This window comes from Bidens hawaiensis, unplaced genomic scaffold (genome assembly GCF_021521415.1).
Source record: "Bidens hawaiensis isolate Kalapana, Puna unplaced genomic scaffold, B.hawaiensis_p1.1 tig00003654_1, whole genome shotgun sequence".
In the NCBI taxonomy this organism is placed as follows: Eukaryota; Viridiplantae; Streptophyta; class Magnoliopsida; order Asterales; family Asteraceae; genus Bidens; species Bidens hawaiensis.
This window is the reverse complement of record NW_027491210.1, coordinates 1729092-1741808: the sequence shown is the minus strand read 5'-3', so window position 1 is coordinate 1741808 and position 12717 is coordinate 1729092. Positions and strand designations below refer to the sequence as shown.

The following is a 12717-nucleotide window of genomic DNA, read 5'->3' as shown; positions in this document are numbered from 1 at the left end:
TGTTATATTATATTAATAATCAATATATTTGTATAAATTGTATTATTGTTGGTCTCTGAGAATAATCAAGTTTGGTACTTGAAGTAGGCCACTAAGGTTCAAGCTTGCTTGAACTTAGCTTCGCACGAGCTTTATGCTTTTGGCTCTGCTATGCTGTTCATTATCCCTTTTGGAACTAAATTCAATTCTGATAGTCTGTTTCGAACTAAATTGCTTTAGAGCGATTTGTGCGACAAAATTAGTTAAAAGCATAAGAAATGGCCTAGTTGGGAAGGTACACTAGACATGAATGTTTGTGTTTGTTCTGATTAGTATGCTTTAAAAGTGAATATTGGGACTTTAAAAGTTGGAAATCTTAGGAGATGTAAATAAATAGGGGGAAATGGTAGTTGTGCGATTCAAGTAGTGTAATTATCTAATTACATCGTACTGTAATTACACTATGTTGTAGTTACACTACACTATATAATTATATATAATTACACTACTCAATTCGTACAGTTAGCATGTTTATTTATTTTGTGCTTGATCCAAACCCAATAAATAGAAAATGTTTTGCAACATGTTTACTTTAATGGAGTATATGAAGTAATTTTGATACTTCATTAGCAATTTAGTTTAATTAGCCTACTTCTCACTTTTGCTCTGAATGAATCACTGACTTAGAAAAGTCGTTCTCGAGTAATCGACTCAAATCACTGGGACTCAAAAAAATTGTTCTCAAGTAATCGACTCGCTTTGTTTGAGGTGTAAACCAGTCGAAATTGGCTAGTTTAACTAAGTGGGGTTGAGCTTAGCTTGATTTGGTTATTATAAATTGATTGTTTAGTTTTAACTATATATTAAGCTAATTTTTTTTTACATACTTGGTTATATAAAAGCTCAGGTTTGAGTTGTTCAAGCCCGGTCTAACCTGAGAATGATTTGGTGATTGTTGTTACAATTATTGAAAATAAAATGAATAAAAACGATGTTAAACTATATCTATACTCTCTAATAAATAACTATAAGTTTTGTTACGTGTCACTCCTACATTAAACCTCACCCTTTACAACAAATTTATAATTGTAAAATGATAGTTACCATATTTAAAATTTATGCTTCAAAACTTGTTAATTTAATATTTACTTCCTAATTTTTTTTAAAAAAAATTGATATTTATAATTGTCTCTTACTTTAAAATTGTTTTAAAAACAATTGTATAACGACTGCATTAATAGTGTTTAACGGATATATTGTTTCTTGTATACTGATTATTTATTAAATATTGTATTTTCAAGAACTACCCGTGTAGCACACGGGTCTCAAACTAGTAACCGTAATAAATTATGAATCACCTTGGACAATAGGCAAAGGCAAAACAATGAACTTGAAACTGAATCACCTATCGTCTTCCCTCTAATGATGCTTAGAAACATCCTCAAAAGCATACACATTCTGCTGCCATCTACAATTCAAAAGCCCAATATGCCTACCATGGTCCGCTGATTATTATTATTATTATTGTTGTTGTTGTTATTATTATTATTATTATTTAACAGCTAACACGCCACCAAAGTTATAAGATTTAAACCCTCAACCTCACGAGAGGACACCTTACACCTTGATACCAATTCCATATGATCACCATTAGGTTCTTGTACTCATTTGTCCTAACAAAGAACATTAGCTCGTTTGCCGTTTGGCCATCTAAAAAGTTAAAAGAGCATGTTGGTACTTAAACTATATTGACAAAAAGAGAAACTACCGAGGGGCTAAGATAGTGTTAGCATGTTAGGCTTCAATAGAGTTGTAGAAGATGAGGTGGTGAAGGTCATAGAGAGAGCAAATGATGGCCAAACAAGTGTACTTTTAACATGTAAACCGTCTAGGTCTATTAAGTTTGATTACAGTAAATCAATGTAAGAAAAAACATCTATTACTCCTAGTTGATCGTTTATAAGAACATCACCAGTGCAACACACTCGTTCTTGTTACAAATTATCAACTTAGCATGTCCCATCATATTTTAAACCAATCTACAAAAACATCTATTACTCCTCTAATAGAGCCCATCCTTGTTTCAAACCGTTACCTTGTCACCTACTTTTCAAGCAGGCCGGCAGACGCTCTACCTTAGAAATGGCATGCAAACCATTTATATATATCGAGTACACCTGACAACAGCTCACCCAACATTCAAATTCAGCCTATCTTATTTGATGTGTCTTCTATAACCATAGTTAACGATTTAACCTAATATATAGAAAACACAGGTTAGTTTATACAGATAAACCATGAACACCCCTAACTGCCTAAGCTTTGTTTTGCCTTGCAGTCCCATTTCCCATGGTACCCTGATGACTGCATCACAATCTTAAGCCCTAGCCACGCCAATTACATCAAATTACATAAACAAAAACACAAATGTAAAATCAGATCACAAGAAATAAGGTATATATTGAGCCCTACTTAAGAACACAACCATAAACTCTAACCATACTGTGGTGTCTCTAGCCAGAACCTTTTGGCCATCAGTCAGTCTAGCCATTGAAAACCAACCATTTCACTGGCCCTAGATGGCAAAAACTAATCCCAGAAAAGGCCGATTATGTCAACCGGTCCACTTTAGTTACATGGTTCCAACCCGACCCAGTAAAAACCAGGCCAGGTGTATGTATGAATAACTGAATACAACTTCGCATAACAACAAAAGGAAAAGAAAAAGAAAATTTAATAAACTAAACACAGAAGAACTGGCACTCTACATATATCCGTTGAAACCAATTCCCTGGTTTTGTTTTGTTTTGTTCTGTTCTGTTCAGTTTGTGGTGGGCAAATGCTTTCAATTTGAAACAAGTTAAACATCAACACAGGCCACACTCTCTGTTCAAACTATATCAAGCAACAACTCAACCAACCTATCCCTATGCATTCATTTCATTAAACAACCCTCACAACCAACCAAGCCAGTTCGGTCACAAGGGTAACATTCTTCAAAACCCAACACACGGTCCAGTCCCGTCTGATCCGCCGCGTCCCTGCAAATCACATCAAACGCATCATCAACATATAAACAGACGACCCGACCCAAACCTGCAAAACCACCATAATAATATTATTAATAATACTCACCAGGTATTGCAGCAACACCTTTTCCTACCGCCAATGTGGATGTTTGTAACTAACCCTATCACCACCATCCCAACCGCCATCCGGCTCTTTCCTTTTTCCCGGCCCGCCACCAGTACCACCTGCAGCCATTTGCTGAAACATCTTTAACTGCTCATCAGCTAACGCTTGAGAACCCGCAACAGATAACTGTCTCAAAGCAAAAGGTAGTTTATCATCTGGCCCGCTTCCGGGACCCGCATTTAGATCTAAACCTTGACCTAGGCCGCCCCACTTTCTCCCATCGGGACCCACGTTACTCGACCCTCCAGGTAAACTCATAAAGTATGGTCTATAAGGCATTGATACCACACCGTTAGGTCCCATCGAAGGAACACTCGGAAAACAGACGGGCCCAGGCCCGCCACTAGATGACGAAGCGTCCACATAAGCGTTTGAAACCGAAGGAAATGTATTTGGTATTGAAAAACTGGGTTCGAAAGGGAAAGGCGAATACTGATACGGTGGTACATTAGACGGAAACGCAACTGCTGGAGATGAGGGCAAGACAGGACCTCTGAATATTTCAGGGTTGACTGTTGAGCTGGCGGTAACGGGATTCAACATTCTTTGAGACGGGATTGTCATTGTTGGGTAGGTATTGTTTGGTGGAAACCATGTTGAAAAGTTCATGTCCATATTATTATTCACTCTGACATTAGGAACACCGGACATAAACTGCATACCGCTTTTTGAAAAAGTAACCGACTCACCGCCAACTTCTTCCACGCCGGGCCCGTTTAAATCAAAATCCCGTGAAGAGTTCGGCCCGCCAGGTAGAAATGATGAACTAGGTCTATTAACTGACAGTTGGACAACCTCAGGACCCTCCTCAGACGCGTTTAAATCAAGATCCAATCCTGATGATTCATTGTGTTGACCAGCATCTTCAACTCCAACATTCAGGTCAAAGTCAAACAGAGGGCAGGCTGGTTTACTGGTATGGCTATTATCAGGCACGAGAGCATCAACCTTTCGTGGCTCTGCTGGACGAAATGCACTGGTGGCCGCTGAACCTTTCCATCCCAGCTCAGGCTTACCTCGTGAAAGGCTCTCTGAAGGGTAAAATGGTCCTTTGGCAGCAGCAGCTACAGTAATCAAACCAGAACGGTTTTTATTATTAGAAGGTAACAGACTCGGTGTATGAAGAGCCACCTTTTCAACCTCTATTTGTATCCCATCATCACTAGGAAGAACTTCATTCAAATCAAAGTCCAACTTTACTGCACGACCTTCAACACAATTAGGCTCGGTTCCATCATTAGGCTTTTCAGCAGCAGAGGTATTTTCGTCTTTTTCTGTACTTTGTCTTTCACTCTGCTCAGGCTTATTGTCATCATTCTCTTCAGACTTTGGTGTTAAATTAGCGTCACGAGTGATGGACATGGGTTCGTCGGTTAACCGTTTGTGCACCAATTTCTTCTTGTCCGCACGCATATCAGAAGATGACCAAGAAGCCGATTCTTCATTAGCCTGTGCCTCGGGTTTCACACTCGTAGCAGCTGCATCAAGTGGGCCCACTGTGGTTTCAATCGATTTATCATCATGACACTTGTCTTCCTGTAATGGGCTTAAACTGTTATCTAGCAGAACGGTAGGCTTTACCTCAGAGTCCATACTCATATTCGCCAACTGTGTATTATTATTATTATCCACGCCTACATGACCATTAACCACACTGATATTATCTTCACTGTGACCATCATTTGCCATTTGTCTCAACTTTGCAGCATTAACAGAACTCGAGTCTTCAGGTACAGGTGAGTTACTGCCAGGTGAACATGAAGGTGACACACTGGCAGCCACGCTGGCAAGAAGATTAATATTACCAACATCGCCAACCAATGGAGGCACGCTAGCTTCAGAAAATTTAGCACAGCTCTCCACCAATGCATTTATAGAGCTATAAGAACCACTGCCAAAGGATGCATCTTTCTTACCATGTTCCTCATCACAGACAGCCAATCCCTCTTTACCCTGAGACAAATCAGTACCAATGTTCGTGTTTTGAACATTGTTTAAACAATCAGTTTTTCCAGTTGCTTTCTGGTCTTGCTTCTCAGAGGGGACCGAAACAGGGCCCTTGCCAGATATTGTAGACGAGTCTCCTGGTGATTCCACACTCGCAGTTTGCACGGGACTTCGATTAGTGTTCGGCAACCGCACAATGAGCCTCGGGTTGCTTCCGTTATCTACATTTGACACATCAGATACTCTTTCTGATGTGTGTTTAGCTGGCGATCCTGGGATTGTAGATCCATGAAAACCATTGGTTGAGTGTTTACTATGTGAAACACTACTAGAGATCTTACTTACACTTGAAGTCCCAGTTTTCCCATGATCACTAGAACAAGATTGACTATTGTTTGGAGATTGACTTGAACTGCAACTTCTTCCCTCTTTAGTTGCTGATGACGGGGACAGTTTTGTGGACCCGAGTGATGTTGGGGATTTAGTGACACATTCACCCGAGCTTTGTTTTGGATGTTGACTTTTCATTGCAGAAGGTTGTGATGTAGAACCCTTGGGACCCACTTCAGAAGAACCAGTTGCACGTCTACTACCACCCACATGAGAAACTTCTGATATCATTGACTTGTTTGGCCAAGAACCACCTCGACTCGTACTAGACTTCGTTTCAATAATATTCATTTCGGCTTCTACACGTCTCTTCCATGTGCTGACTAGACTTCTCGCTTTCTTCTGAATTTCAGAGTTTTTATGGCTGCGTAAGTGATTCACAGACTTCCCAACATAACACGTCTGTAAAGCATGAAGATTCACGGGCAGCCGGTCAAGTGCCCGAAGTAAAGAAAAAAGGAACCCCTCGATAGATTTTTCATTTTCTTTTGGACTATTATCGCCAATCTTGCACTTGTGAATTTCTTGAAGCCATTCGTCTAAAATCGACAAGCCCCTTAAAGAAACAAACCGGCCTAAACAATCGAACCTGTCAGTATTCGATATTACATCAACAAGCATTCGTCTGCAAGCGAGGTCTGGTTTCTTCTCAGGACTATCGGGTCGCATGAGTTGTATTAGTTTTTCAACTTCACCAAAATCTACCAATCCACCTTTATCAGTGATTTTAGCAATCTCGGTTTTTAACACATGTTCTGGTCTAAGTTGACCAGAATCTGCATCATCTACTTTAGATAAACGATCACGTTTGACAGATTCTGAATTGTGAGCACCATGATCTCTCTTCTTACTCCTGGCATGTGATGAAATAGAGGATGAACTGTTTTGTACATTATCTGAACTAGGTTTTAATTGGGCTGGCCCGTTTGGACCGTTTATGGGTTTTGGAGACCGACCTCCAGTCTGCACTGCTCCATGCATTTCTATCAACGTCTTATCTAATAACTGGTCTACTTCTTCTTGTAGCTCCTGTGTCAAAAAGGACTACATATACAATCAAGATAATTTCAAAAGATAAGGTGATATGTAACAAAAAAAAAATCAAGCAGTCATACTTACGTTAATATAGTCTTTGTCAGTTAACCAACATAAACACTCGCTCTCAATATCATACACTCGTCTGCATACAAATGAGGATATCCCTGGAGGAAATTCAACACCTTTACGAAGAAATGTGACTTTACACGGATGGAGTAACGATGCAGCAGGTATCTCATCCTTGTGAAAAGAGTAGAAAACTTCGTTTGGTGCTGCTTGCAGCGAAGCACCGTCTTTAAGCTTTACGTCTGCAGGTCGGTAAAGCCAATTCACACAAAGACTTAAATTATTATCTTTCCCTACTATTAATTTACGGATTCTTCCAACAAATGGAAGGGAATTGTCGGACGGCTTGAACAAAGCACAGTCGCCAATGTTGATCTTTCGACCATCCTGCAAGAAATGAACCAGATTAAACCCGTTGAAGATCTTGTTAACTCGGCCAGGAAAATAGATTAAAAAAATTGAATGAGTGAGTGTAAATGTTCACATATTGGCAGCCCAAATTATATTGACAAAAAGTTGGCGAGAATAACTTCAAGTCCCAGAAAATCAACAAAAAGTATTCTGACATGAAAATCTCAGAAAGCATTTGAAATTACAATTACCAATCATATTCAAATACGATTCAGAGATCACTCACAAACTCACAATAACAGAAAAAAAGGTTGCTTTTCTATTTACAGACAGTTAGAGAGAGACACAGACACAATGCAAAAAAATGAAGAACGGTTTCACAAAGTAAACATGAGATGGCTAATGAAGGTTAGCAGTGAAATAAAACTACAACTGATAAGCAAACAGCTAGTGACTGACCGGCAACAGCAGATAAATTAAAAAATAAATAAAAAAGTAATAATAAGACTCAGACATAAGCATAAACAATCCTATTGCATGGTAAATTACAAGAATAAGCAGATTGATTGATTACTGGTAGAACCAATTGAGAGTAATAATAAGAATTAAGAAAAACAATGGTAATATATGTAGAGAGGCAGTGAAAGAAGAAGAACATATAAATATACTTTTTGGAAAGAGTAGTTGTTAATATGAGACGGTGGCGTGGAGAAAGATGGGAGCGGCCACATGTGCCACCACAACAACACTCACCTTCCCACCGCCCATACATAATTGCTTTTTGCCACCACCATCATCATCATGATCAAAACCAATTATCAAATCTCGTTCTTCGTACCGTGCTGCTGCTGCGACTTCAACCATCAATTACAAACCATAGCTAATTGATCCAGATCGGGAATCGAACAAACCCTAGGTTGATTGGAATTAGGGCTTTTCGGATTGGGGTAACAGTATAGATCTGTGTGATGATTCCTTTGGAGAATCGGAGAGAGAGAGAGAGAGAGAGAATGAATAAAAAGGGGAAAGATGATGATGATGATGATGATGATGAAATTGTGGGCGTCTGTCTGTCTGTCTGGACTCTGGATGGATGGACGGACCTCGTGTGTTGACTAACGTAATGTCTAGGGAAAACTTAATTTATACTTGCTACTTTTCTACATAAACGCCAAACCTTACCATTTATAGGCGTGTTTGTAAAAATCACATCTAATCATCGTTAATTCTGATTAATCGAAAGTCTCTTGAAGAAACACTAAGTGAACCCTGGGTAGATTATAGATAATCTGGGGTTTATGTAATGTTTCCCACGAGGATGAGGTCCAGCAGAGAAAGTTGTTCTTCAGGGGACCTGCAAAACAGACACCGTAAGCTCGTCACTGAGAAGGGGGGGTTCCTCCTTGTGACCACCCTCCGGCGTGAGAATCAGACTAGATTGCTCTGAATATAAGTGTATATTAAGAGATTGCTAGATAAGATTGAGATATCAGATGATGTCCTTACCATTCCAAGGTGTTGGAGTATTTATAGCCGAAGGTAGGTTTCCTAGAAGGTACAGCCGGCTGAATAGTATTCCTGTTCTACCAACAGTGGACTACGCACAGGGCATGCTGGTTGGTGGATAGGCTACGGCCAACAGTAAATGTCGGCTGTATACTGTTCCTTTACTGCCGGCTACGCACTGTTCCACCAACTGTAGGCTGCGCACGTCCCATCGTAAGGGTTGGTGAGTAGGCAGCGGCTAATAGTGACAAACAGTACTAGAGGGTGCTCCTCCTCGTATTGTTGTCGGTGAGCTGTCACCCTGTGATTGGTTCATGGGCTGTTCTGGTCAAATTGTCTGTTCCGCCCATACCTTGGTAGGTATAGTACGAAAGACCTTCCAGAAGCATACGGACTGGCTCATTTAGGCGGGAGTATTCCCGCCTTGCTTATTCCTTCATGTGACTACTGAAGTAGCGAATGCCTTGTGCGTGTAGCCTTGCTGTTAGTGCGGGTAGCCTTCCCTGATGGCTTGTATCCGCAGCTGCGGGAACATGCGTGGTACTTCGCCATTGGGAGGCTTTCCCTGCGGGTACAGCTGGCGTACTGCGCGTAAGGTTCTCTGAGCATGGTGGGCCCTGCTGGAGCAGTTGGTTGTTGCGCAGACGTCCCTATTCAAGGTGAGTCTTGCGGGTCCAACTGGGCTCTGCTGGGACCTACCTCTTCAAGTCCCCCCAGTCCAATGTTCTTCTCATGAATTATTAATAAGTGAAGTGAACTTTTGGACTTAGCAAGGAGTTTTTGAAAAGGGTTTAGTTTTTCGGTTTTCCGTGGTGATTCTTCCCGCGGTTTTCCTGATGTCACGCAGAAATTCCCGACTTTTCTGCTTGATCTTTGGGTGTGAAGCGGGTAGGTTTGTAACCTCCTCGTACGTCAGGAGCGTTGAGTCCCACTTGTGTGGATTCTCCGTGGGGTTTTGGTAGTTTTCAACATACTGATCAATTATGCTAAAACCACCAATCCCATCATGGAGTTTCGAACAATATGGTTCTCGACGTTCCCGTCATGCGGGGATGTTATTCCCGTTCCCGCCAGCATGGCCCAGAAGATCCTTCTTGGTTTGAATTCCCTGCAGAGTGCTAAGTATGTGAAGGGTTTTGCCTTGACACTGTACCCGCACTTGTCTTATGGTTACTTTACTTCCAAGGTATTCTTGGCGTCAATTCCCTGCGGGTGCTAAGTATGTGAAGGGTTTTGCCTTAACACTGTACCCGCATCCGTCTTACGGTTACTTGGTTGCCGAGGAATTCTTGGCTTCAATTCCTTGCAGGTGCTAAGTATGTGAAGGGTTTTGCCATAACACTGTACCCGCACCTGTCTTACAGTTACTTGTTTGCCAAGGTAAGGGGTATTTTCCCGCTTACTTTTGAATCTTTTTGAATTTTGAATTTTGAAATTCGAAGAGTTGGTGGAAGGATAAGAACAGTCCAAACCTCTGACACGTCGTGCGACGGTTTCTTCTGACTGTGTCAGGACGTGCAGGAAGTTATGGTGACGTGACAGTACATGGTCATTCCAGACGCTTTTTCAGGCGCGTGGGCGCGATTTTTCGGGCGCGTGGCCGCGAAATTAATGGTATGCGTCCTGTCAACAGCTGTTGCCAGCTTGCTTTTTGCCACGTGTCATAGTTTCATTGCACCTTCGTTTTCTCTCTCCTCCGCATTAATTTCATCGCATTAATTGCGATTAGTATATAAAGGGGGAGAGGGTTCTTTGTAATCCACACTTTCACTCTTCTCTTCATCTTCTTTGCGATTTCCGGCGAATACTCACCTTTTCAGGCAAGCATTCTCCCGAAATCGTTTTCTTCTTTTTCAAGATGTCTCGTGATCTCGAGTCTACAGCTGACGACAAGAGTACTGCTGGCGAGTGCCAGTGTGCTCTGCCTGGCGATCTGTATCGGTACGTCGTCAGGAAGTTCATGCTCGAGTCTCTCGAGCCTGAGTTTCCTGAACCCCATCAGACGGTGTACGATGCCCCCAGAGGCAAGATCGGGGTTTATGCTGCATTCTTTGTTTATGGGAATCTTAGGTTCCCATTGACAAAGTTTGTTTACCGTGTCCTTGAGAGGCACGGTGTTCATTTGACCGAGTTGCACCCCATGGCGATCGCCAAGATTCGCCACTTCGAGTGGGTGTGCCGGATTTTGGGCATTGAGCCCTATGTTGACCGCCTGATGACCTTCTACACTTGGAGGTGCATCCAGGGGTGGTACACGTTGATAACCCGGATCAAGGGTTTGAAGATTTGCGCAACCGAGCGCAGTCTTCGCGCGTGGAAGCGGGAGTTCTTCTTCATATCCGCTCGCGCCATCCCCATTGCCATGAAATTCAAGAACGGGCAAGTACTTCCCAGCCTTCACGCCTCCAACTACGAGGAGGCGGAATGGTTTTCGAAGATATCCCGGGTCCAATCTCCGGTTTACCGGTTTGCGGAGTCCGGGATGGTGATGTTGGGGATGAGCCGGGTGTGGAAGGAGGCGGATGCGCGAAAGATTCCGATCGTCCTCGAATACGGTTCGAACTCTGTTCCTTACGGTATGCTTTATTTCTTTTTGTTGATTCTGAATTTCTTCTAACTTCTTTCCTGTTTATTTCAGAGGGGAACGACTTGCAGTCGCTCCTGAACCCGCGGGAGGCTGACGGTCCCGCTCGGATGGGTACTCGTGCTCTGGACGAGAACGAGTTGCCCATCCTAGAACAAACGGCGGATCGGTTCGTGGAGGTCTATCCGCAAGGCCATGAGATCCTTAGCTCCCGTCGGCCAGGTAAGGCGCTATTCGACCCTCGACCCCTAAATGTTGAAACCTCTGCTGGAATTCCTCTAATCGTATGTTCTGATGAGGAATCCGCAGATGGTCCTCCGTTGGTGCGGAAGAAGAAGGCTGCCGGCGGGAAGGGGAAGGAGAAGGTGGCCTCCACAGCCGATCCAGCGCCTCGGTCTGACTCGGAGACCGAGAGCGAAGAGGTGGCGGGGAATCCCGGTGGTAATAAGATCACCATTCCGGAGGCTGTGACAACTGTCACCGAAGAGCCCAGGATGACGACGGTGACCGGCGTGAAGAGGCCGGCTCCATCGGGTTCGTCCCCGCCTCTCCGTACCTTTAGGCTCAAGAAAACCCGTAAGTACAACTTCCTTTAGCTTTTATCTTTATAGCTTAATGTCATTTTAACACTTGTCTTCTTTACGCAGGCGTGGATGTTGACGCATTCCAGGGTGGAGCGCAGAGGAGTACCTCTCCGCCAATGACGGTAGGCTTGGTCAGCCTTCCTGAGGCGACGACCCAGGCGCCTGCGCCTGCATCCGCTGGTTCAGTCACTCACTCCTTTGAGCCGACTGTTCCAGCTGAGATGACGTCACCGCCGGCCGTGAGTGCGATTTTTACAGCATCTTTCACCGAGCCGGCGGTTACTATTGCTGCGGATTCCGCAGCGGCCACCGCGGCGGCCGCCACCATGCCTCCTCCGTCATCGGCAACGACGGCCGATCCTTCAGGTATGCATGGGGCGTATCGCCAAACTCTGCCACCTTCCCATCTGCCTGACCTCTTGGATGGATTTCCCTTGGGTTCAGGTGATGGGTTCGGCGGCTATCGGCCTGTTATTGACCCTACAGGTGCGTAGGGTTCTTTTGGCCTATTTTATATTTGTCAATCATCTTTTCCTAACTGCTCTTTGTTTTTTGCAGTGTCGGATTCCAATGAAGTGTATGTTCCACGATGGAACATTCGCCGAGGAACAACCCTTCGCACACCTGTGGAGTGCGTGGAGTGGGCTCGTCACGCTGCTCCCAGTGGTGCGTTGGGGGAAGCCATGGCTAGCTACCAGGAGGGTAGGCTAAGCAATGAGCTTCGGGTTCTCCTTGCCCGGATGCAGCCGCGCGTCGAGCTGCTTTGTCGTGAAAACGACAAGTTAAAAGCAGCTCGCCTTCAGGAAGTAGCTCAGGCGCGGGCTGTCCGGGAGGAGAATAGGAGGCTTTCCGCCGCGGCGGCGGAGAAGGAGAAGGCGTTCAAGGCCCTTGAAGTCGAGGTTCAGGCCCGTCTCGAGGCTCGCTCCAAGGCTGCCCAAGCTGTTAATGAACAGCTTCGGCTGGCTAAGGAGACTGCTAGGAACGCGACTGAAAGGGCCACCAAGGCTGAAGCTGTTGCTGAGCCTCTACGCCTGGAGAACGAAGAGCTTAAAGCCAAATTAGAGGCTCTCAAGCAGG

General features: G+C 43.7%; 1 protein-coding gene across 3 annotated transcripts; it reads right to left on the bottom strand.

Moving 5' to 3' along the window:
* Nucleotides 1-3094: 3094 nt before the first annotated feature.
* On the bottom strand, nucleotides 3095-7750 carry LOC143624130 (uncharacterized). 3 transcript variants are annotated; one of them, XM_077094860.1, is made up of 3 exons: nucleotides 7720-7750; nucleotides 6631-7002; nucleotides 3095-6555 (listed from the first exon to the last, which is right to left on the bottom strand). In XM_077094860.1, the coding sequence occupies exons 1-3, from the start codon at nucleotides 7732-7734 to the stop codon at nucleotides 3139-3141; spliced, it is 3804 nt and encodes a 1267-aa protein (XP_076950975.1). In that variant the 5' UTR covers nucleotides 7735-7750; the 3' UTR covers nucleotides 3095-3138. The 3 variants fall into 3 exon arrangements, with proteins under 3 accessions (XP_076950975.1, XP_076950973.1, XP_076950974.1); XM_077094858.1 differs by lacking the exon at nucleotides 7720-7750 and adding an exon at nucleotides 7635-7698; XM_077094859.1 differs by lacking the exon at nucleotides 7720-7750 and adding an exon at nucleotides 7635-7698 and having other exon boundaries at nucleotides 3095-6540.
* Between the last annotated feature and the right edge of the window lie 4967 nt (nucleotides 7751-12717).

Bases quoted from the DNA above. Each gene is read 5' to 3' on its own strand.
- LOC143624130 (XM_077094858.1), bottom strand. From the start codon at position 7,697: ATGTGGCCGCTCCCATCTTTCTCCACGCCACCGTCTCATATTAACAAC. The intron at 7,003-7,634 runs GTATATTTATAT...CATTTCTTGCAG, and splicing joins ACAACTACTCTTTCCAAAAA to GATGGTCGAAAGATCAACAT. The intron at 6,556-6,630 runs GTAAGTATGACT...TTGTATATGTAG, and splicing joins CTGACAAAGACTATATTAAC to TCCTTTTTGACACAGGAGCT.